Raw genomic sequence first — 26,799 nt, 5'->3', positions numbered from 1 at the left:
ATTTCTACAGGACAATTTCTAGGTACATGTGGTGAGGAATGTGCAAGTGTTCTTCAAAGAACGATAGTTAATACAGCTTTTGTGGACTGCACGTTTATGTGACATATGACCCATCAAAAAGGTTTGGGATGAAGTTAATCTGCAACTTGATTCTTCTGGTTCTCCCACAACCACTACCAACACTTCATGGACGTGCCTACAAAGCACAAAGCAGTGTGTTCTCCACCAGACAGTGCATTCTCCACCTGAATGTCCATGCCTTCTATGACCCCACTCCACAATATCTAGAGGCTCTGATTGCAGCATAGCTTCACACTGTACTGACTTCTCAAGGTCAAAGTGCACGAACAGCTCTGTAATTCTAATCATTTGTGTATTTTGTGTCCCAAATCTGTGGAATAAATTTCCTTGTAATCATGTCCCCTCCTTGGTGTAGCAATTTCCACAAACAGTAATGTTGTTACAGTAACAATGGCCACTACTATTTCAGAATACTGCAGGTTGGGCGGAATAACAAGCATTAAGGAATACCTACTTATTATATATGTATATCATTCATTGTTCATTCACACATCATGTTCCATAAATACCATCATCATGGAGAATCTTCTGGGATGTGGAATGAACCAAGATATACACTGAGGTAACAAAAGTCATGAGATACCTCCTAATATCATGTTCGAACTCCTTTTGCCTGGTGCAGTGCAGCAATTCGGCATGACATGAACTCAATAAGTCATTGGAAGCCCCCCTGCAGAAATACTGAGCCCTGCAGCCTCTACATCCATCCATAATTGCCAAAGTGTTGTCGATACTCGATTAAGTCCCGCAAATGTTTGACGGGATTCATGTCGGGCGCATTAGGTGGCCAAAGCATTTCCTCAAACTGTCCAGAATGTTTGAACCAGTCACGAACAATTATGGTCTGGTGACATGGTGCATTGTCATCCATGAAAATTCCACCATTTTTTGGGAACATGTAGTTTATGAAGGGCTGCCAATTGTCTCCTAGTGGCCCAAGATAACCATTTCCAGTCAATGATTGGTTCAGTTGGACCAGAGAACCCAGTTCATTCCATGTGAATGCAGACTGCACCATTACGGAGCCACCACCAAGTTGCACAGTGCCTTGTTGAGAACCTGAGTCCATGGCTTCACGGGCACTGCACCACATTTGCCCCCCACCCCACCCCCAATCAGCTCTTACCAACTGAAATCTAGCCCGTTAACACCAAAGTTTGGCGCACTGCCCTAAAATATATGTTCATCAAACATCCCACATTCCTGCAGTTTTTTCAAGCAGTGTTGCTCATCTATTGGTACTGACAACTCTACACAAGTGCCGGTGCTCTATGCCGTAAGGTGAAGGCCATCGGCCAACATGTTTTCCATGGTGACAGGTAATGTCTGAGATTTGGTATTCTCAGCACACTCTTGACATTGTGGATCTCAGAATATTGAATTCCCTAATGACTTCCAAAGTGGAATGTCACACATGTCTAGCTCCAACTACCATTCCACATTCAAAGTCCGTCAATTCTCAGTGTGCAGACATAATCATGTCAGAAAGCTTTTCTCATAAACCATCAGAGTACAAATGACAGCTCTGCCAGTCGACTACCCTTTTGTACCTTGTGTATATGATACTACTGCTCCCTGTGTATGTGCATATTGTTATCCCATGACTTTTGTAAAATAAACAAATACCAAAATTTAGTCTCTTTCAATAAAAATGGAACAGACAATGGAATCTTGGCAGGTAGTTGCACTTATCAGGACATCATTTGAAAATCAAAGCAACTGAGTATATACATCTAATGTAAATTACAATGAAAGCATTAAAGGATGGGAATACAGTCTACATAAACAGAAATCAGCATCATGCTCCAGGCCCTGCAAGATAATGATTTTGTACTCAACAGCTCTTAATTTCCTAACACAGTATTGGATCTGTATAAATGCAGTGTAGTATTACTGACAATGTTCAGGCAACTAGCATACATCTAGTTTCATGGAGCAAATGGGCAGACTTTAATGATGAACTGGAAAGTTAATGAAGAGACTTTAAGACTGATTTTCAGTCAGACGGTATTGACCATGAACTTAAATTAACCAATAACCTTGTCAAGATGGTGTGATGTGGCTCATGTGTCTCTACGATATACATACCCATAATGTAGATGTAACCACAATGGAGGGATACCTGTGAAGAGGCCATACTAATCTGTGGTTCCTGAAGATGAGTAGCAGATGCATGGGCAACAGTCTGGGTGATTGACTACTCTCCCCTCTTAATGTTAGCCAATATGACCTTGCTATGTTGGTACTGCCAACAACCAAAACAAGAGGAAAACAACAGTTGTTATTCTTTCTGAAGGCATACAGTTCTACAGAATGGTTTAATCATGGTGGCAACTTCTTTATTAAAACAGTTCATCATTTGGATCTCCGAGTGAGAGGCTACTCAGAAGGATGTCATGAGGAAAACCAAAACTGGCATTATATGTTTCAGCATGTGGAATTTCAGATCACTTAACAGGATAGTTAGGTAGATCAGAGAATTTACAAAGGGAAATGGATGCGATGAAGTTAGATTTAAAGGGAATTAGTGGAGTATGGAGGCAGAGGAACAAGAATTCTGAGGTGAGTACAGGGTACACAAGCAAAATCAAATAGGGGTAATGCAGAAGTAGGTCTAATAATGAATAAGAAAATAGTAGTATGTGTAGGCTGCTTCGAACAACATAGTGAATGTATTTCATAACCAAGATAGATATAAAGCCAATAACCATCACAGTAGTTCAAGTTGACATGCCAATTGGCTCTGCAGAAGATAACATTGAAAGAATGTATGATGAAAGATGACAATTTAATTGTGATGAAGTAGTGAAATTCCGTAGCACGAAAAAGGAAGAGAAGGGAAAATAGTAGGAGAATGTGGATTGGGGAAAGGAATGAAAGGGGAAGTCACCTGGTAGAATTCTGCACAGGACATAATTTAATCATTGCTAACACTTCGTTTAATAATCATAAAAGGAGACTGTGTACGAGAAAAAGGCCTGGAGACACCAGAAGGTTTCCGACAGCTTACATAATGACTGGTATTTCAAAATCAGATTTTAGAATGTTTGACATTTCCTGGGCAAATGTGGACTCTGGCCATAATTCATTGGTTATGAACTGCAAATGAAAACTGAAGTTTTGCAGGAAGGTAGGAAAATGAAAGAGATGGTACCTGTATAAATTGAAAGAACTGAGGCTGTGGAAGGTTCCAAACAGTTCCTGGATGCAGAGGAATGAGGCACAAATTTGTGGCCTAGTGCCGCCTGGTGTGTTGCTTGTACTCCCTCCGGCCAATGGTGGCCAGGCTGATGGGCTCTTGGGGGTGACTGTGGCGACAAGGGGGAAAGCTGAAATGGCCTGCTCTAGAGAGGATGTGACACAGTTGATTGGTTGACTAAGAAGTTCTGCACGCAGTGCATCCACTTGAAGCCAGAGCTGCAGTTCACTTATCAAGGCTCACATACAAAATTGATTAATATTTTTGCCCAGTGTGCTTAATTAACCCAAATGAATATTAAATTGTAACCATCTTGAGAGGACAAATGTGGCAAGCATGTTTAACCTGACAAAGCAAGAAACAATTCTGTACCTATTTATACTCTAACTGCATAAAAGCAAATTTCTGGACATTATGTAAACAAATAATTATGAGATTCATGCAACTTTAACTGGAACATTTACAAGGAAATCATACCAATAAGATGATTTCTAGTGAAATCAAGTTAAATTTTGTTTTTATTGTATTCTTTGTAAACAACAATTATTTTGTGTACATGACGAATGTATCGTGACATGTCAATCAAATTTTTACACTGTGAATGGAAATAGAGTTATTAATTTGATACAAAGCATATTCAAATATATATATGTATATACAAAAATGTGTAAAAACATACATTTTTACAGAGTCCATCTCATCGCACTTATGTATTAGAGAGAGATACCACAATGTCATACAATCTGTTATCACAGATTATTTAAAATAACTTCAGAACTGGAAATTATGAACAAAGGAAATTAATGAAGTATTGACTGTGATCAAGCATTAATATTGCTTCAATTTTAGATATTGGAAGACTGGATATTGTTGGTTCACTACAGTTATTTCATTGTTTAATTGTTTCTGATTACAACAAATTCTCTCTCTCTCTCTCTCTCTCTCTGTGCATGTGCGTGTGTGTGTGTGTGTGTGTGTGTGTGTGTGTGTGTGTGTGTGTGTGTGTAAGGGGGCCCATAGACATGTGCTAATGTAGGTGTTTGCAATTTGTAACCCCTCTGTTCATAAGTGGTCTCTTACATCTGCAGATGTTAACCATATTTTCAACTGCCTTCTTCCAAAGTGTTCTCTTTGACTGCCCCAGAACTTGAAGAGTGCAATTTTGTTTCTTTTCAGAAGGTTTCATTCACAATAGCACAACTGTTATCAGCCACAGAAGCAACTTCCAAGAAAATATCACTTATTACAACATTAATCTTCTGCAGCTTGAAACTAGTACAAATGTATTTTAGAACTTTGTATATTAGCGATATATTGATATAATAACTGCACTCTCTTCAGAGCAATAAACAATTATTTTATATGTTATTCATGTTTGTCTTCACTCCTCTTGAGGTGTTCTTATCTTCCACAACCATACCGTCATGCAAAAGAAAAGACATTTCTTTCTTTTTTACATTACGACAACAATAGCTTTATTAAATAATGAACTACAAGTCCATTCTTTGGAGTTAATGGGCAACATTGTAGGATAACACAATGAATTGTACTTAAATCACAAAGTCTAATTGCTCCAATATAAAATTTACACATAAATAATTGTCATAACAAAAATGTGAAAACAAAAACTAGATCAGAATAAGCATTTCCTGATAGACAAAACTGATACCATGCAGTTAACAATTACATTGCTTTCTTTAATCAATATTACAATGATTTAAATAATCTTAAAAGACCTATGCAAAACAGCATAACAACATACTAAACGAAATTACAACAAATGGCCACAACTGATATCAGTAGTTTCTTCATTCTACTAACAAAAAGAAAAAATTCAAAATGGACTCTTGACAGCACAATGTGGAAGCTGCATTATATATACTAAAATGCTATGCGGCAAATGGTGTTTAGAGTGGCACACAACCCACTACATATATTATTGTAACACAAAAAGTGTGATGTATTTTTTTCTCATGCTATGAAAAATAAATTCATGTGTTCAATTTTTTCCACGTTTTAGCAGCTGCTATTCAAAAGGAAATAACTATAAAAAAAGGAGTGATGATGGGGGCAAGCACCAGCAAAGATTGGAAATCACCCTACATACATTCTGGTATAATAACCAACCTAAGGAACATGAAATTCTCATAAGCTGCAATTCATTCAACAATCCGCATCTAATACTTATGAGATGTTCCAGCACAATAAATGGATACAAGAATGCGCAATAAAGATCATATAAATACAATTAGGCTGGATTTTGTATTATATCATAATCAACAAATGCCTGGAGGGAACCAGATGTAATAGAATCAAGAATCCACTTTGCAGACACACAAATAGCCATATTATTCCTCGTTTGGCCACCAACAACAATAGCTGCACTACGAGCAGCAGTCACAATCTTGCCTCCACAAAGCTGCACCAGTTCTTCAAGATCCTCCTTCGGTGGGGAACTGTCACTCACAACAAAAATTGGACCAACAGTGCTGAATAAGTCTTGCTGAAATGTAGGACCAAAACTCTGCCTCTCTATGCGATTTTTCTGTGGAAAGAGATTTAAAATTAAACTGGCATCACTGGCAACATATTTTTTTATGGTTCAGGTTACAGGCAACTCAAATTAATTTTCAGTTTTATTGTGAAGGACTGAAACAACGAAAATTAGTAACAATGCAGTAAATATTCACACAACGGAGTACGGTAAAAATTTTTTGCAAAATCAACAGAAAAGCAATAGATAAGAAGAAAATACCAAAAATAGGTATGAAGAGACACTAAACAGAATTGGGGAGGATACAAATTTATGGCAAAGCTTGACTAAAAGAAGTGATTAGTTGATAGGACATCTCAAGGTGATGCGAAAATTTTAGAGGCAGACCAAGGCTTGACTACGGTAAGAAGATTCAAATCAATTTAAGTTGTCGAATTTCCTTTATTGTGAAACCTGCAGCATATACTATGCCACAGTAGAACGTTCATGCAGAGAATTGGAAAACAGTATGCTGCTTGATATTTTATTTTAGTATATAAGCTTATTTCAGCTTTATTGCCTTTGTCAATACAAATCCTGACATTGTAGGTGGAAATATGTCAACTCTGAGTAAACCATTACTGCTTTCTGTAATTGTTGGTTGTTATATTATTTTCAGCAATGTTTTAAACTTGTTCAATAATTTGCTGTTGCACATATATTATGTTTTTACAATCTGCTTTCCAATTCTTTGCATAACCTGCAGACGTTAGCTACATAGAGACAAAGAGGGCTGTACAGGATAGATTACTGTACAGAGCTGCATCACACCAGTATTCGGACCAAAGATCACCACGACAACAACAACAACAACAACAACAACAACAACAACAGATGTATCTAGCTATTACAAATATATACACTCTAAGAAAAAGAAACAAGGCACCATGAAGGAACTATGTGATTGGGACAGAAATTGGTAGGTGTGATTTAGATGTGCAGAGAAAAAAAAAAAAAGTGATTACAATTTCTGAAAAGTTGAATGATTTATTCAAGAGAGAGAGCTTCACAAATTGAGCAAGTCAGTAATGCATTGGTCCACCTCTGGCCTTTATGCAAGCAGTTCCTCAGCTTGGCACTGATTGGTTAAGAGTTGTTGGATGCCTTCCTGCGAGATATTGTGCCAAATTCTGTCCAACTGACATGTTAGATCATCAAAATCCCAAGCTGGTTTGAGGGTCCTGCCCATAATGCATCAAACTTTCTCAACCGAAGAGAGATCCAGTGACCTTGTTGATCTACATAGGGATTGACAAGCCCCAATACAAGCAGCAGAAACTCTCACTGTGTGCAGGAAATCATTATCTTGCTGAAATGTAATCCCAAGATGGCTTGCTATGAAGGGCAACAAAATGTGGAGTAGAATATCGTCAACATGGCACCCTGCTGTAAGGGTACCACAGATGACAACCAACAGCAGGACCCCTTTAATCGTTATGTGCGCACTCTTAGAGAACAGTGTTGCATCAATGATATTCCACACCTCGTTTTGTTGCCATTCATGGCAAGCCATCCTGGGCTTACATTTCGGCAAGATAATGCCCTCCCACAAATGGAAACAGTCTTTACTGCTTGTCTTCACACTAGCCAAACCCTACCTTGGCCAGAAAATTCATCGGATCTCTCCCCAATTTTTGTGAAGCTCTTTCTCTTGAATTAGTCATCCAATTTTTCTGAAATTGTAATCATTTTTTGTCTGCACATGTACATCACATCTAACAATTTCTGTCCCATTCACATAATTCCTTCACTGTGCATCTCTCCCCCACCCCCACCCCACCCTTCTTTAGTGTATTTTCAAAGTGTATATGCACCTTTTTCCATTATGTTTCACATCATAACATTTATTGTGAATTTCATCTATTATGGAACACACAGACAATTTAAACTTTGTTTTTGAGCAAGTGTCAGTAGCTGTTAAATATTTCAAGAAATTCACGACACACAGCTTTACAAGTATTTACAAATGGTTTCAGTCACTGGCCATCATCATGCTACTAGCATAAACAAATCAAACACTAAAGTTAGAAAAAAAATCACATCACTGAGTCCTATTTTTGAAGACTATGGCATAAATTTTGTTCATAAATTGTGAGAAATAGTTACTCTATTACCATACATCAACTGCACATCAGAACAATTTTGGAATTACGAAAACTATTACATTCCTGCAGTGTGCAGCCAATAAATGCTAAAAACATATGGAATATAATCAACATTACTGAAAACACATTATCAAAACATGAAGGCACAACACATTCTGTAAAATTACAAGTGTCACATAACTATATCACACACTTATGGGGGATCAGCCAGAAATGATTTCACACTTTATGAAATGAATGCAATTTGGAAATGGTCAAAAAATAATAGTACACACAAAATGACTGTCTCGTGAAGTTGGGTGCTTCTTAATATTTTCTAAACGAATAGTTTCCATTATACAGTAATATTTCAGTGTTCACCCATTATGGCACTGGACTTGTGCCTTTACAGGAGCAATTTCTCACTTTTTCTGTTTCTTCATCCGCCTCCTCCTAGCAACTTCTTCTGCCTGCTCTTATCTCCGGTAACAATCACTTTTAATTTTTTTCTCCATAACTCACTTATCCGCTAAAGAATGAACCACTTCCCTTTTCTGTGTCAGTTTGTTACTATTATAGCTGACCCAGGCACAAATTACACAATATTCAAGATATTATTGAACACATTACATGTGTTGTGCATTTATGTACTATTTGGCCAATAACTCTCACACCCAAATTTATTTAAGCCCACATACCAAGCAATATATTGCATTCTTCAGCAATATATTGCATTCTTTCCCAGACACTGTGGGTAGAGGATGGAATCCTGGTATGACCAAATTGATTTGTTGTGTACAGACACTGGGTGGTTTCAGAGGACTTGGGGAGTAAAGGCAGATGAGGAATTTATCATCTTGAATACATCCCACTCACTCCAGCGCCCTTAAAACTGCAGCTCTGTGTCATAGATCACAAATTTATTCAGTACGATGATCTTGACATCACAAATAAGGTGCATAACTAAACAGCCGAATTAGTCACCTTGCACACAATTAACAGTGTAGATTGGTGTAAAGTCACAGTGTTGATGTGAGATGTTATATCCACTCAACATCAACTTATAAAGGTTACACCTTGTCTCTGCTACCACTTTCCTATATTTTTGTGCTGCACTCTTCATTATTTGATAATGTCAACTTTTGTAACGACTTGCAGATGTTCTATTATTTTCTACCTTGATATGCTATTGTTTTTCTTTAAAAAAATCATTCTAATATATTTTTAAAAACTTACTGTGTCTCAATATATGGCCAAAAAGTTTCCTTTCCTTCTTAACAGCAGCTGTGAGTTTTCCCCATCACATGTTAATTTATTTTAACTACTCAGATGCCATGGCAATGTGACTCTGGAGAGGGCTGGTTGAACTGGACGTCAATAAGGCCACACATGTTTCATATCTTAAAAATATAACCTAGAATAGTCCTCCTGAACTTTTTAACATAAAAGACAATTTTGAGCTTTGTCAGCAGCCAATATGTGTCTTCTGTGTCAGTTCTTACCCTCTGCACCTCCCTCTAGTACCATACGAGATACTCCCTGATGTCTTAACACACATTCTATAATCTTGTCCCTTCTTCTTGTCAGTGTTTTCCACGCATACCTCTCTTTGTGTATTCTGCGGAGAACCTCCTCATTCCTTACCTCACAGTTCACCTGATTTTCAACATCTTTCTGCAGTACCGCATCTCTAACAGTTCAATTCTCTTCTTTTCCTGTTTTTTCACAATTCATGATTCACTACTATATAATGGTGTGCTCCAAATCTACACTCTCAGAAATTTCTTTCTCAAATTAAGGACTATGTCTGATATTAACAGACTTCTTTGGCCAGGAATGCACTCTTTGGTTGGATTAGCCTGGTTTCATGTCATCCCTGCTTCATCCATCATGTATTATTTTACTTCCAAGCTAGCAGACTCCCTTAATTCTGTGGGCATCAGTGATGACAAGTTTATTGCTAACCTCCAATCTGTTACTCCTCATTACTTTTGTCTCTGATCGGTTTTCTCTCAATATACATTCTGTACACAGTAGACTCTTCATTCCATCCAACAGGGCCTTTAACTATTCTTCGTCTACACTGAGCACAGCACTGCCATTAGCAAATATTACTACCGATATCTTTTCACCCTGAATTTTAATTCCTCATTTGAAACTCTTAGCAAAGGCTGTTAGATGCACCAAACTTAGTGTCCAAACACTCATGGATGACACAGGAACTGAAACTGGTAGCAGCAGAGCAAAAGTAGTAATACTGTGTAAGTCCTCAGGCACAGTATTGAATTGTACTGGTTAAACTGAATGATGATAAAAAATAATTGTGTGGCACTGATGGCCATGAGGCACTATCCAGGGAAGTTTGGCCGCTAGGTGAAAGTCTTATTTCAGGTGACGCCACATTGGGTGACTTGCGCGTGGGTGATGATGAGATGATGGTGCAACCAGTTCATGAGTGGAGAAAATCTCCAACCCTGCCAGGAATTGAAGCCGGGCCTGCTGCATGGTAGGCAAACACATTATCACTCAGCTAAGCAAAGCAGGTGGACAACTGAATGAGATTTTCATGAGACAGCCACTTGCCATCTTCAGATGCAAATGGGGATGGCAGTTGTGACTGGCCAATTTATAAACAGGTCTGCCAGAAAAGTGCAGACAAAATGATTTGGGGCTATAATGTCATCGCATAATTTTCCCACGCTGCAAATGCAGCATCCACTGCTCGATTCCCTTATGGAGCTTTGTTGTCAGTGTCTGACAACCAGAAAATGCAGCTGCAAGCTGTGGACCTCAGTGAATGAGAGTGGGCACAGTGCTGGTACTCAGCTTACTTGTACTAGCTTCATTCTCTCGCTGGTGTTGTCATCTCACTGAACTTTTGTCTGCAGACAATTTCTTACTGTTGCTAATGCTGGTTCCCCTCCTTTGCTGAGTTGAAAACATGTGCCTCTGTTAATTATATTATATATATTACATATAATATATACATATTAGCTGTCCATATTCAGACTGCTTTCTTTAATGATGCAGTCCCAGTATGTGAAGATGTACGAGATGCCTTGGTTTCTGCGAAGTTCATCACATGCCCCTATCGAGATTCTGCTCAGTGACAGCAGACTTTTTCAGCTAACCCAATCTGGTGTGATGCCTAAGACCATCACATCTGTCTTTAACAACACAACACATTTGGTCAATGTACACATTCACACTCAAAAACAGAAGACACATTTTATTTGGTGTTTCTTCCAAGAGTCTGCCCATCTTGAAAGACACACCTCCCACATAAGGCAGGGAAACCATTCTAGAGGAGTTCTTTGTTTCTTCTGGCTGCTCTTGGGGTCTAACGTATACTAGTTGAAATGCATTGTGAATCTGCTTATTGGGGTGCCTGTTCTGGACAAACAGAGTGAAGATGACTGACCTATGCTGACAAGCTCTCCAGATCTGAAACAGCTTGACGCCTGTGAATGAGTGTTTGTAATACACTGCTGCATTGGGATGGCTGATAACAGCTCGTAGCTCACTGATACACATCAAATAAAATTGTTGTGGATTTCATGGCATCGAGGTTGCAGTATGTTATCCTACCAGGAGATCACACAACAAATTTGAGTTTAGAACTCAAACACCAATCACGCAAAGGAGCTTCACGCAACTCTCAAAAATTCTCAAGAACATTGGCTTTGAAGTTATCTGAGCATCTTTACTACCATAAAGGAAGGCCAATTTTTCAACAAGCAGAACATCTCTGTGGAAAGAATGCTCCCCTACTGTCTGGGTGGCTCATGTTCGATTCCTAGTTGTGGTAAATTTTTAAACAGAGGAATATGTTCCACAATTGTTTCCATGAAGCATAACAGACACAAAGATGGAAAAAAAGTTTGATTTGAAATGTTTTTATTAACAAAGATTTGTAATGAAGAACTTATACAGGATGAGTCAGGAGGAAAGGTACAGGGTTTGAGGGGTGATAGTATAAGCGATTCTAAACAAAAAAACTTCACACTGACAAATGCCCTATTGTGAATGATTTCCGAGACAGAACGTGTGTAATAATACTTTATTACTTATTTTCTGTTTTATTCAAACATCATTATTGTTTACAATGTATGACAGTCGTGTAGGGAAAGCTGAGACGAACAGTTTGATACAGGACACCTGTGTTCCATCAGGTCGGGAAACTACTTCAGATTGGGCTATAAAGAGTACCTAAGCTATGGCGCATGAGCGTTGTGCCAGGTTTTCAGTATCTTTGCGCTGTCTTTGGGCAAACTGTAAGTCCTAGAGAAACATGAATTGGTCCTTTTTTGTAGGAAAATGAATGTAATTTTGTACTGTGACATGTTTTCGCTGGAGGGTGTGGGTTTCGAGTGACTCACGAAAAGTGATATTACATGTGTTCTATCTCAGAAACCATTCGGAAGATTGCATTTGCCCATACAGAGTTTTTTATTCAGGATCATTAATGCTATCATCCCTCAATGCATATACTTTTCCTCCTGACTCACCTTGTATTTAAAATAAAAACTAGATTCTTTTTGCAATATGTAATTAAAAATAAGATGTACATACAAAATTCAAGCTTTCGCAACAAACTGTTGCCTCATCAGGAAAGAGGGAAGGAGAGGGAAAGACGAAAGGATGTGGGTTTTAAGGGAGAGGGTAAGGAGTCATTCCAATCCCGGGAGCGGAAAGACTTACCTTAGGGGGAAAAAAGGACGGGTATACACTCGCACACACACACATATCCATCCACACATATACAGACACAAGCAGACATCTTGTGTCTGTATATGTGTGGATGGATATGTGTGTGTGTGTGTGTGTGTGTGTGTGTGTGTGTGTGTGTGTGTGCGCGAGTGTATACCCGTCCTTTTTTCCCCCTAAGGTAAGTCTTTCCGCTCCCGGGATTGGAATGACTCCTTACCCTCTCCCTTAAAACCCACATCCTTTCGTCTTTCCCTCTCCTTCCCTCTTTCCTGATGAGGCAACAGTTTGTTGCGAAAGCTTGAATTTTGTGTGTATGTTTGTGTTTGTTTGTGTGTCTGTCGACCTGCCAGCATTTTCATTTGGTAAGTCACATCATCTTTGTTTTTAGATATATTTTTCCTACGTGGAATGTTTCCCTCTATTATAACTAAAAATAAGATGTGTAATTTTCATGAAAGTGATAATCAGTTGTGTGTTAATCAGCAAATATTTGATGAATTTTATATTTAAATGACATATGTATTTGAATTGAAGGGTGGGGGGTGAACCACCCACAAAAAGGACCGAAGCCACACACGAAGCAGTGATTACCAATATCAAATGCTGTCGATATAAAACACTGCTGTTTTTTCCCTATATTTATGTATTTTACGCTTCACAGAAATGCTCGCAGAACGTGCATCTTTGTTTAAAAACTGACACTGGTCAGGAATTGAAATGCAGTCAATTCTGAATGCTCCAATGAAGGAGCGAGTCTCAACTACATTATGCTTCCAAGTGGTACTGTATGACCACCCAAGACCAAAAATGACATATAAGAGATGATGATCATATTGAAAATTCTGTTTAATACCCACATTCACCACAGTCAAGTTATTTATGTTGAAATTATATCTTCTGAAACTGTTGGAAGAGATTTGGTAGCTCTCTGGATTCAAGAGCGGTTTATTATCCACAGCAAAATCTTCCCAATGAGGTGATCAGAGCAATATTAAAGTAGCCACTTAGCCATCTATTGTCCTTCCCTGGTTTTGAGGAAAGGTAGGAAGAAAGATCAATGTTTTAATGTTCCTTTGAAGAGAAGGTAATTAAAGTTGTGTTCTTTTGAAAGGAGCCATCACAGTATTTACCTTACACAAGTTTAGGAAACCATGGAAAATCTAAATCTGGATGACCATATGAGTAATTGAAGCTAAGCCCTACGGAATGTGAGTCCAATGTCTTACACATCCACTCCTTGGTTGGTAGTTTCAAGAGAGGGATTAAAACTGCCTGCTTCAAAGTGTCACGAAAATGTTTTGTCTGCCAAATTTGGTTGAACAAAGCTACGAGATTTCTTTAGCTGCCCCTGTAACATGTAGTACAAAAAAAGCTTATCATGACTAGGTGTTCCATAGCAAGCTACAGACAACAACAAAGGTTGGTACTTTCTTTGTCATTGCTTAAATAAAAGGTCCACACATCATTTTTGTTATCAAAAGTTGATGACAACAATGATGATGATGACAAAATGCTGTATCCTTGTTTACAGTGGCTGTTATCCTGCAAAATCTGCAGTTTACTCTCCTGGGCTGGTTTTGAGGCAACTATTCAATATTTACACTATAAAGTGACACCTGTTCTCTCTCTGAGAAATCATATTAATGGTCTCACATACTACTAACATTTTGGTAGAATAGTTTACAGTATTTGGGAATCTGTGTCAGTATTTTCTGCATCTGTCTCTAATCATTCACTGAAATGTCACCTCCTTATTCCAAAGGCTGACAGGCTTTCGACAATTACTCAGCATTAGAACTTACACAGAACAGTGTAACTTCTCCAGATTTCAGAGCAGCACGACTCACTCCACCATGGACAGGCAATTGCCACAGGTGACACTGAGGCTTTGGTACAGATTCATCAGTTACTTGGTGGATTACAGCTGTAATGTGATTCTCCCATTCTTAGCGACTGTCAGAATACTTGGTAACATCAGTTTCCTAGAAATATGGCCATGGTCTAAGGAATATATTTGCGCCTGATGATTTGTCTCCTACTGCTGAAGCTGTCCTCAGAGCCAATGGAGTTACAGTCAGTTGATTCTACACTGAAACCCACAGCAAAACTGCAGAAGAGGACAGACAAGCATAGTATAGGCAGTCTCTTTAATTGACCTGCTGCATCTTCTAAGAGGTCTAGCAATAAAATAGACTTCAGTTTGCTTACTCTACCACATTTTCTACGTGATAGCACCAGTTTAACTTGCTTATGGCTCAAATGCCTAGATACTTAGCTGAATCAACAGCCTTTAAGTCTGTGCAATTTATTGTGTAGTCACCTCCCTTTACACTAACGTTTCCAATGCTCGTAGCCGAGCCACTATTGAACACTATGGACACCCAACAGATTACAAACCTACAACCTCCTCCTTCCCGGTCACATGATCAACTACATTTTTACCCACAATTACTTCCCCTTTGAAGGTATCACCTACAAACAAATCCAGGATATGGCAATGGCACCGGCCTATGCCTGCCTATTCATGGGCCATCTAGAGAAATCCTTCCTGAACACTCAGAATCTCAAACCCCTCACCTGCTTTCAGATTCACTGATGACATCATCGTGATCTGAGGGCACCCTATCCACATTCCTCCAGAACCTCAACACCTTCTCCCCTATTCACTTCTCCTGATCCTCCACAACCCGACAAGCCACCTTCCTTGATGTTGACCTCCACCTCAAAGATAGCTATATCAGTACCTCCATCCATATCAAACCTATCAACCACCAGCAATACCTCTACTTCAACAACTGCAACCCATTTCTTAGCAGGAAGTCCCTTCAATGCAACATAGTCCTCTCTGGCCGTCACATCTGTAGTGACAAGCAGTTTCTCTTGAAATATACCAAGGGTCTCACTAAGGCTTTCACAAACCATAATGACCCTTGTTCAGAAACAGATCTCCCGTGCCTTATCTCTCCAGATACCCAACACCTCCCAAAGTCCCAGCATCCGGCCACAGAGAAGCATACCTCTTGTGACTTAGTACCACCCAGGAAACAACCTCTTGACATGCCCTCAAATGAGGAATGTCCTACCCACTATATTCCCCCCCCCCCCCCCCCCCCCCAAGTGGTAGTCCCCTGCCCACTGAACCTACACAATATTCTCATCCATCCCTACACAACTCCTGCTCCCAACCCCTTGCCTCACGGCTCTCATCCTTATAAAAGACCTAGATGCAAGACCTATCCCATCACCACCACCACCACCACCACCACCACCACCACCACCAGCACCTACTCCAGTCCAAGTCACAAGCATCACCTATCCCAACAGAGGCAGGACTACCTGTGAAACCAGTCACCTGATCTAAAAGCTAAGCTGCAACCACAGTGCTGCATTCTACATGGGCATAGCTGTCTGTCCACATAAAAGGCCACTGTCAAACTGTGGCCATGAAACAACTGAACCAACCTGTTGCTGAGCACACCACCTAACACAACATTCTCCATTTCAATGACTGCTTCAAAGCCTGTGCCATCTGGAACCCTCCCACCAACACCAAATTTTCTGGATTGCACAGGTGACAACTCTCCCTGCAATATTATCCTACGTTACTGTAACTCTCCTGGCCTCAACTGTCATTAGTCATTGTCCTTACCCACCTAGCTCTTTCCCTGTTCTCATTCCAGCACTACACAGCCCTTTCTTCCACCAATGCATCCAGTCTTTTAGTTCTTTCCTCCCCCCCCCCCCCCCCCCACCTTCCGTCTAACCTCCCGACAGCACCTAACTGCCCTCTCTCCACCACATCACTGCAAGCTCCCACTAGCAGCACTTTACTGTACCCCACCCCTAATCTGCTATCCCTTCCCCTCCCCACTCCGGCCTCTTCCTTCCCCTACCTAGTTGCCTCTCCCATCATGCACTGCTGCTCGTAGTCTGGCTTCAGCTTCCAGAGACTGTGGTCATGTGTTGCCTATTTTCGACAAAGGTCTTGTTGGCCGGAAGCTCATTTTGTGACACTTTTTTTATGTGCCTATCTAAGTCTCCGCATCTCCGATACATTGTGAGTAGCAACTATCCTTTTCATAATACTGTTAGAAATGATCTTTTTCATAATACTGAAATTTGACAGTCTTTTTTTCTTGTACTTATGGTGAGGAACAGACAGTTTTTATTGTTTAAGGTCAATTGCCACTTTTCATACTCTATACAGATATCCTGTGTAAATCATTTTGCAATTGGTTTTGATCTTCTGATGACTTTACTGGGTGGTAAACAACATCATGTGCAAACAATTTATAGGGCTGTTCACACTATCTCCTAAATCGTTTATGTAGATTAGGAACAGTACGGGGCCTATAACACTTGCTTGGGAAACACCAAATATAACTTCCTTTGCACTAGATGACATCCCATCAATTACTACAAACTGTGATCTTTCTGCCAGGAAAATGTGATTGCTGTAGCACAACTGAAAAGATACCACATAGGCACACAATTCAATAAGAAGCCATCTGCGATGAACTGTGGCAAAAGCCTTCTACAAATCTACATAAATGGAATCAATTTGAAATCCGTTGTCAATAACACTCATTTCTTCATATGAATAGAGAACCAGTTGCATTTAACAAGAACAGCATTTTCTGAATCCGTGCTGGTTGTAGGCCAATATCAATAGACTGTTTTCCTTGAGGTGTTTCATAATGTTCAAACCGACTGTATGTTCCAAAATCCTACTGTAAATCAATGCGAATGATACAGGTCTTTAATGTAGTAGATTACTTCTATTTCCTTCCTTGTGTATTGGTGTGACTTGTTCAACTTTCCAGTCTTTCGGGACAGATCTTTTGTCTACAAATCTGTTGCACACAATTGCTAAAAACAGAAGTATTTCAACAGCAAGCTCCAAAAGGAACCTAACTGTTAGAAATTCTGGACCAGAAGACTTGCATTTAGTAAGGGACTTTAAGATGCTATGACACACTGAGGGTTACCTACTTCTACATTAATCATTTTGGTAACTGTTCTCGACTCAAATTCTGATGCCACTATCGCTGATAACATTACCATTGCCATCATGCAGTGAAGGTATTGACCGTGTCTTACCACTGGTATACATAACAGATGACCAGAATCTCTCTGGATTTTCTGCCAAATTTCAAACAGTGTTTCAATGCAGAAACTATTAAAAGCGCCTCACGTTGAAGTCCATGATAAGTTTTTGCATTTCTTAACTTCTACGACCCCCCTACACCTTCAGTAATGGCTGGACATTGATGAAATTGTAGTATCAGAGAACAGAATGTGGTGATCCCATGGTCCCATGCATTATCCGCTATCTTCTGATTTCATCATATTGTCCAAATGACAATCACTCTCATGCTTCTAAAACTGGACGTTGAAGCTTCTGTTAATAGTTACTATGTAAACTTCACTGTATTTTGTATACATCTGCTGCATCAAGTAAAAGGTGCAGATCCTTTGCAGCATGCAAATATTCAAGCATATCTCCCATTAAGTTAAACATTGTGTCAGTACTGTGTCTTCTTATGAGCGACATGCTGCTGATACAATCTGTGGCTATTCTTTAGTTGGTTATTTTTCCATCAGAAGCTCCAGATGCCTCATATTGTAGCGCCCTTTTTTCCATTTGCCCATTTGCCAAAAATTTCTTCTGAAAGTATATCATTAATGATTCATTTAACCCTGTCCATCATTACCCATGTGAATAGGCTTTCAGGAGACTTTGAGCACTAAAGATCTGACAGTTTTCATAACTTCTTGCACATTCAAAAATTAAATCTGCCCTCCTTTCTCGTTCTTCATAGGGAAATGCATATAACATTCAATACTGTTCACAAAATTTGAAAATTTTGACAGTTGTTTTCTTTATAAGATAATATAACAACAGTATCAACTACATCACAAAACCAGAAAGTGATTTTCTACTCTGCTGCATGTAGAGCTGCTTCTTCAAAGTTTTCCATATAGAAACTCACTACAACTAAGCTGAATGGGCTCACCATAGCCTTTCCATCAGTTTATTCAACAATTTGTTGTCCTATTGAATGCAAATTGATGCATGACGGTATTTAAAGAGATTATCCCCACCCTTTCAAAAAATACATTCCAACTGTGAAATTACCTAATCCATAGGAACCATGGAGCACAATGACACAATATCAAAACTAACTATACAATCTCAAGGGCTCTACTTGAGTGATTTTAATTTGTCCCTAAACTGAGCAGAACCTTAAATATAAATCTCGGTTTTTCTGACAAATGCTGTACGAGAGTGATGAAGTGTTTGTTAGTGCTATCAGTTACCTGACCTATAGAATTTCTGGTCTTAATGGTATGCCTGGTTTCTGAATTTTTGGTTAACTGTACAGTCCTGGTAGTAACGTTTCCAATTTGATGAGAGATTTATTTTCAATGGGGTAAATTAAGAAGGCTGGAAGGTGGTGGTTGTTGTTGTTGTTGTTGTTGTCTTCAGTCCACAGACTGGTTTGATGCAGCTATCCACGCTACTCTATCCTGTGCAAGCTGCTTCATCTCACAGTACGTACTGCAAACTACATCCTTCCAAATCTGGTTAGTGTATTCATCTCTTGGTCTCCCTCTACGATTATTACCCTCCATGCTGCCCTCCAATACTAAATTGTCGATCCCTTGATGCGTCAGAACATACCCTACCAACTGATCCCTTCTTCTAGCCAAGGTGTGCCACAAATTTCTCTTCTCCCTAATTCTATTCAATACCTCCTCATTTCCTCCCCCCATGAACCATGGACCTTGCTGTTGGTGGGGAGGCTTGCGTGCCTCAGTGATACAGATGGCCGTACCGTAGGTGCAACGACAACGGAGGGGTATCTGTTGAGAGGCCAGACAAACGTGTGGTTCCTGAAGAGGGGCAGCAGCCTTTTCAATAGTTGCAGGGGCAACAGTCTGGATGATTGACTGATCTGGCCTTGTAACATTAACCAAAACGGCCTTGCTGTGCTGGTACTGCGAACGGCTGAAAGCAAGGGGAAACTACAGCAGTAATTTTTCCCGAGGACATGCAGCTTTACTGTATGATTAAATGATGATGGTGTCCTCTTAGGTAAAATATTCCGGAGGTAAAATAGTCCCCCATTCGGATCTCCGGGCAGGGACTACTCAAGAGGACGTCGTTATCAGGAGAAAGAAAACTGGCATTCTACGGATCGGAGTGTGGAATGTCAGATCCCTTAATCGGGCAGGTAGGTTAGAAAATTTAAAAAGGGAAATGGATAGGTTAAAGTTAGATATAGTGGGAATTAGTGAAGTTCGGTGGCAGGAGGAACAAGACTTTTGGGTAGGTGATTACAGGGTTATAAATACAAAATCAAATAGGGGTCATGCAGGAGTAGGTTTAATATTGAATAAAAAAATAGGAGTGCGGGTTAGCTACTACAAACAGCATAGTGAACGCATTATTGTGGCCAAGATAGACACAAAGTCCATGCCTACTACAGTAGTACAAGTTTATATGCCAACAAGCTCTGCAGATGATGATGAAATTGATGAAATGTATGACGAGATAAAAGAAATTATTCAGGTAGTGACGGGAGACGAAAATTTAATAGTCATGGGTGACTGGAATTCGTCAGTAGGAAAAGGGAGAGAAGGAAACATAGTAGGTGAATATGGATTGGGGGGAAGAAATGAAAGAGGAAGCCGCCTTGTAGAATTTTGCACAGAGCATAAGTTAATCATAGCTAACACTTGGTTCAAGAATCATGAAAGAAGGTTGTATACCTGGAAGAATCCTGGAGATACTAAAAGGTATCAGATAGATTACATAATGGTAAGACAGAGATTTAGGAACCAGGTTTTAAATTGTAAGACATTTCCAGGGGCAGATGTGGATTCTGACCACAATCTATTGGTTATGAACTGCAGATTGAAACTGAAGAAACTGCAAAAAGGCAGGAATTTAAGGAGATGGGACCTGGATAAATTGAAAGAACCAGAGGTTGTAGAGAGTTTCAGGGAGAGCATAAGGGAACAATTGACAGGAATGGGGGGAAGAAATACAGTAGAAGAAGAATGGGTAGCTCTGAGGGACGAAGTAGTGAAGGCAGCAGAGGATCAAGTAGGTAAAAAGACGAGGGCTAATAGAAATCCTTGGGTAACAGAAGAAATATTGAAGTTAATTGATGAAAGGAGTAAATATAAAAATGCAGTAAATGAAGCAGGCAAAAAGGAATACAAACGTCTCAAAAATGAGATCGACAGGAAGTGCAAAATAGCTAAGCAGGGATGGCTAGAGAACAAATGTAAGGATGTAGAGGCTTGTCTCACTAGGGGTAAGATAGATACTGCCTACAGGAAAATTAGAGAGACCTTTGGAGAGAAGAGAACCACTTGTATGAATATCAAGAGCTCAGATGGCAACCCAGTTCTAAGCAAAGAAGGGAAGGCAGAAAGGTGAAAGGAGTATATAGAGGGTTTATACAAGGGCGATGTACTTGAGGACAATATTATGGAAATGGAAGAGGATGTAGATGAAGGTGAAATGGGAGATATGATACTGCGTAAAGTGTTTGACAGAGCACTGAAAGACCTGAGTCGAAACAAGGCCCCAGGAGTAGACAACATTCCATTAGAACTACTGATGGGCTTGGGAGAGCCAGTCATGACAAAACTCTACCATCTGGTGAGCAAGATGTATGAGACAGGCGAAATACCCACAGACTTCAAGAAGAATATAATAATTCCAATCCCAAAGAAAGCAGGTGTCGACAGATGTGAAAATTACCGAACTATCAGTTTAATAAGTCACAGCTGCAAAATACTAACGCGAATTCTTTACAGACGAATGGAAAAACTGGTAGAAGCGGACCTCGGGGAAGATTAGTTTGGATTCCGTAGAAATGTTGGAACACGTGAGGCAATACTAACCTTACGACTTATCTTAGAAGAAAGATTAAGAAAAGGCAAACCTACATTTCTAGCATTTGTAGACTTAGAGAAAGCTTTTGACAACGTTAACTGGAATACTCTCTTTCAAATTCTGAAGGTGGCAGGGGTAAAATACAGGGAGCGAAAGGCTATTTACAATTTGTACAGAAACCAGATGGCAGTTATAAGAGTCGAGGGGCATGAAAGGGAAGCAGTGGTTGGTAAAGGAGTGAGACAGGGTTGTAGCCTCTCCCCGATGTTATTCAATCTGTATATTGAGCAAGCAGTAAAGGAAACAAAAGAAAAATTCGGAGTAGGTATTAAAATTCATGGAGAAGAAGTAAAAACTTTGAGGTTCGCCAATGACATTGTAATTCTGTCAGAGACAGCAAAGGACTCGGAAGAGCAGTTGAACTGAATGGACAGTGTCTTGAAAGGAGGATATAAGATGAACATCAACAAAAGCAAAACGAGGATAATGGAATGTAGTCAAATTAAATCGGGTGATGCTGAGGGGATCAGATTAGGAAATGAGACACTTATAGTAGTAAAGGAGTTTTGCTATTTACGGAGTAAAATAACTGATGATGGCCGAAGTAGAGAGGATATAAAATGTAGACTGGCAATGGCAAGGAAATCGTTTCTGAAGAAGAGAAATTTGTTAACATTGAGTATAGATTTAAGTGTCAGGAAGTCGTTTCTGAAAGTATTTGTATGGAGTGTAGCCATGTATGGAAGTGAAACATGGACAATAACCAGTTTGGACAAGAAGAGAATAGAAGCTTTCGAAATGTGGTGCTACAGAAGAATGCTGAAGATAAGGTGGGTAGATCACGTAACTAATGAGGAGGTATTGAATAGGATTGGGGAGTAGAGAAGTTTGTGGCACAACTTGACTAGAAGAAGGGATCGGTTGGTAGGACATGTTTTGAGGCATCAAGGGATCACAAATTTAGCATTGGAGGGCAGCGTGGAGGGTAAAAATGGTAGAGGGAGACCAAGAGATCAATACACTAAGCAGATTCAGAAGGATGTAGGTTGCAGTAGGTACTGGGAGATGAAGAAGCTTGCACAGGATAGAGTAGCATGGAGAGCTGCATCAAACCAGTCTCAGGACTGAAGACCACAACAACAACACAACCTCCTCATTAGTTACGTGATCTACCCATCTAATCTTCAGCATTCTCCTGTAGCACCACATTCCGAAAGCGTCTATTCTCTTCTTGTTCAAACTATTTATCGTCCATGTTTCACTTCCATACATGGCCACATTCCATACAAATACTTTCAGAAACGACTTCCTGACACTTAAATCTACACTCCTGGAAATTGAAATAAGAACACCGTGAATTCATTGTCCCAGGAAGGGGAAACTTTATTGACACATTCCTGGGGTCAGATACATCACATGATCACACTGACAGAACCACAGGCACATAGACACAGGCAACAGAGCATGCACAATGTCGGCACTAGTACAGTGTATATCCACCTTTCGCAGCAATGCAGCCTGCTATTCTCCCATGGAGACGATCGTAGAGATGCTGGATGTAGTCCTGTGGAACGGCTTGCCATGCCATTTCCACCTGGCGCCTCAGTTGGACCAGCGTTCGTGCTGGACGTGCAGACCGCGTGAGACGACGCTTCATCCAGTCCCAAACATGCTCAATGGGGGACAGATCCGGAGATCTTGCTGGCCAGGGTAGTTGACTTACACCTTCTAAAGCACGTTGGGTGGCACGGGATACATGCGGACGTGCATTGTCCTGTTGAAACAGCAAGTTCCCTTGCCGGTCTAGGAATGGTAGAACGATGGGTTCGATGACGGTTTGGATGTACCGTGCACTATTCAGTGTCCCCTCGACGATCACCAGTGGTGTACGGCCAGTGTAGGAGATTGCTCCCCACACCATGATGCCGGGTGTTGGCCCTGTGTGCCTCGGTCGTATGCAGTCCTGATTGTGGCGCTCACCTGCACGGTGCCAAACACGCATACGACCATCATTGGCACCAAGGCAGAAGCGACTCTCATCGCTGAAGACGACACGTCTCCATTCGTCCTTCCATTCACGCCTGTCGCGACACCACTGGAGGCGGGCTGCACGATGTTGGGGCGTGAGCGGAAGATGGCCTAACGGTGTGCGGGACCGTAGCCCAGCTTCATGGAGACGGTTGCGAATGGTCCTCGCCGATACCCCAGGAGCAACAGTGTCCCTAATTTGCTGGGAAGTGGCGGTGCGGTCCCCTACGGCACTGCGTAGGATCCTACGGTCTTGGCGTGCACCCGTGCGTCGCTGCGGTCCGGTCCCAGGTCGACGGGCACGTGCACCTTCCGCCGACCACAGGCGACAACATCGATGTACTGTGGAGACCTCACGCCCCACGTGTTGAGCAATTCGGCGGTACGTCCACCCGGCCTCCCGCATGCCCACTATACGCCCTCGCTCAACGTCCGTCAACTGCACATACGGTTCACGTCCACGCTGTCGCGGCATGCTACCAGTGTTAAAGACTGCGATGGAGCTCCGTATGCCACGGCAAACTGGCTGACACTGACGGCGGCGGTGCACAAATGCTGCACAGCTAGCGCCATTCGACGGCCAACACCGCGGTTCCTGGTGTGTCCGCTGTGCCGTGCGTGTGATCATTGCTTGTACAGCCCTCTCGCAGTGTCCGGAGCAAGTATGGTGGGTCTGACACACCGGTGTCAATGTGTTCTTTTTTCCATTTCCAGGAGTGTATATTCGATTTTAACAAATACATAGAAATGCTTTCCTTGCCATTGCCAGTCTACATTTTATATCCTCTCTACTTTGACCAACATCAGGTATTTTGCTCCCCAAATAGCAAAACTCATTTACTACTTTAAGCGTCTCATTTCCTAATCTAATACCCTCAACATCACCCGATTTAAGTCGACTACATTCCATTATCCTTGTTTTGCTTTTGTTGATGTTCATCTTATATCCTCCTTTCAAGACACTGTCTATTCTGTTCAGCAACTTTTCAAGGTCCTTTGCTGTCTCTGACAGAATTACAATGTCATCGGCGAACCTCAAAGTTTTTATTTCTTCGGCATGGATTTTAATTCCTACTCCAAATTTTTCTTTTGTTTCCTTTACTGCTTGCTCAATATACAGATTGAATAACATCGGGGATAGGCTACAACCCTGTCTTACTCCCTTCCCAACCACTTCTTCCCTTTCATGTCCCTCGACTCTCATAATTGCCTTCTGGTTTTTGTACAAATTGTAAATAGCCTTTCGCTCCCTGTATTTTACCCCTGCCACCTTCAGAATTTGAAAGAGAGTATTCCAGTCAACATTGTCAAAAGCTTTGAGTCTATAAATGCTGGAAATGTAGGTTTGCCTTTCCTTAATCTATCTTCTAAGATAAGTTGTATGGTCAGTATTGCCCCACGTGTTCCAATATTTCTACAGAATCCAAACTGACCTTCCCCAAGGTCAGCTTCTACCAGGTTTTCCATTTGTCTGTAAAGAATTCGTGTTAGTATTTTGCAGCTGTGTCTCATTAAACTGATAGTTCAGTAATTTTCACATCTGTCAACACCTGCTTTCTTTAGGATTGGAATTATTATATTCTTCTTGAAGTTTGAGAATATTTCACCTGTCTCATACATCTTGCTCACCAGATGGTAGAGTTTTGTCAGGACTGGCTCTCCCAAGGTTGTCAGTATTTCTAATGGAATGCTGTCTGCTCCCGGGGCCTTGTTTTGACTCAGGGCTTTCAGTGCTCTGTCAAACTCTTCACACAGTACCAAATCTCCAATTTCATCTTCATCTACATCCTCTTCCATTTCCATAATATTGTTCTCATGTACATCACTCTTGTATAGACCCTCTATATACTCCTTCCGCCTTTCTGCTTTCCCTTCTTTGCTTAGAAATGGGTTTCCATCTGAGCTCTCGATATTCATACAAGTAGTTCTCTTTTCTCCAAAAGTCTCTTTAATTTTCCTGTAGGCAGCATCTATCTTACCCCTAGTGAGATATGCCTCTGTCCTCTAGCCATCCCTGCTTAGCCATTTTGCTTTTCCTGTCGATCTCATTTTTGAGACGTTTGTATTCCTTTTTGCCTGCTTCATTTACTGCATTTTTATATTTTCTCCTTTCATCAATTAAATTCAACGTATCTTCTGTTACCCCAGGATTTCTACTAGCCCTCGTCTTTTTACCTACTTGATCCCCTGCTGCCTTTATGTTATATTATTAGTTATCCTAAGCACAGAAGTTCTGTTGTTCCTCTTGTGCACTCTGCATGCTTCTAGTTCTAGTAACTAAAAACCTTACTGGAGCAATCTTTTTTCTCATCACCATTGACAAAATGTCCCTCTCTGCTACAGGAATAAGAAACCGTTTATCCTAATTTAAATCTCAAAGAGCTTCCTTCATCTTTTGTCAGTTCCTACAAGGTGATTTGGGTATTATTTACAATATCTCCTGTTGATATTCTAAACAGTGCAATAAGACACTTAGCTCCTTTACTTCATTCTTAGACAGCACTCTGACTTAAAAAGTTCAGCCACTTCTCCAGGTAGGCCAGCCAAAATCTTCTTTTGCAGACTACCAAATTACCCAATGTGCCTATAAGTTTTAGCTAGCTGAGCAAATATTGCCTACACTGATTCACATTTTAAAGAAGTTTACATCGGTGAAAAAATTGCCTGCAACTCCACTGTCTCTGAGGATGCCTGCCATAGCAAGAGACAAAATGTGGGTCACAAAAGTATGACTTAGAACTTAGCCTAATTCTCAGAAAACAAATGTCACCAAGGATTCAAATAGTGGCATGAAAGCCCATATTAAATGATCACAGTCAGGGTTCTTAAACACAGACAAGTGACTGAACAACATCTAGTCCAGTCTGTTGAAAATTCATTCTAGTGGCTTCATTTTGGACACTCCTGGATCTGCTTGGTGTATTCAGATTAGCAATTATTCACTGGAGCACATATCAGCAACTAATTCTCACAGTACCTGTGAAAGTGGGAGAGCATTATAATTTAAAAGACGAAAGAGAGAGAGAGAGAGAGAGAGAGAGAGAGAGAGAGAGAGAGAGAAATCACTGTACATAACTTGAGACAATCTTGTAAATAGTCAGCATGCTGCTTTATTTTCACTGGGAACGTGTACTACAGTTGTAAAACCAACATATTTCACATCATAGCAAGAGGCTGCAATCATGACCTATGAAATATGCAAAAACTAAACTAAAACGTGTACTACAGTTGTAAAACCAACATATTTCAC

General features: G+C 40.4%; 1 protein-coding gene across 3 annotated transcripts in view; it reads right to left on the bottom strand.

Annotated features, from left to right (window-relative positions):
- Positions 1–4,201: 4,201 nt before the first annotated feature.
- LOC126481536 (uncharacterized) overlaps positions 4,202–26,799 on the bottom strand; it is a 245,530-nt gene continuing 222,932 nt past the window's right edge. For 2 of the 3 annotated variants that reach the window (XM_050105346.1, XM_050105345.1), the window contains one exon: positions 4,202–5,825. In XM_050105346.1, the coding sequence (XP_049961303.1) occupies positions 5,529–5,825 (297 nt within the window). In that variant the 3' untranslated portion in view covers positions 4,202–5,528. The remainder of the gene's footprint in view (positions 5,826–26,799) is intronic. The other variant, XM_050105347.1, reaches the window with a different exon arrangement.

The sequence above is a fragment of the Schistocerca serialis genome, chromosome 5 (genome assembly GCF_023864345.2).
Source record: "Schistocerca serialis cubense isolate TAMUIC-IGC-003099 chromosome 5, iqSchSeri2.2, whole genome shotgun sequence".
In the NCBI taxonomy this organism is placed as follows: Eukaryota; Metazoa; Arthropoda; class Insecta; order Orthoptera; family Acrididae; genus Schistocerca; species Schistocerca serialis.
This window is presented reverse-complemented; position numbering and strand designations above follow the sequence as displayed.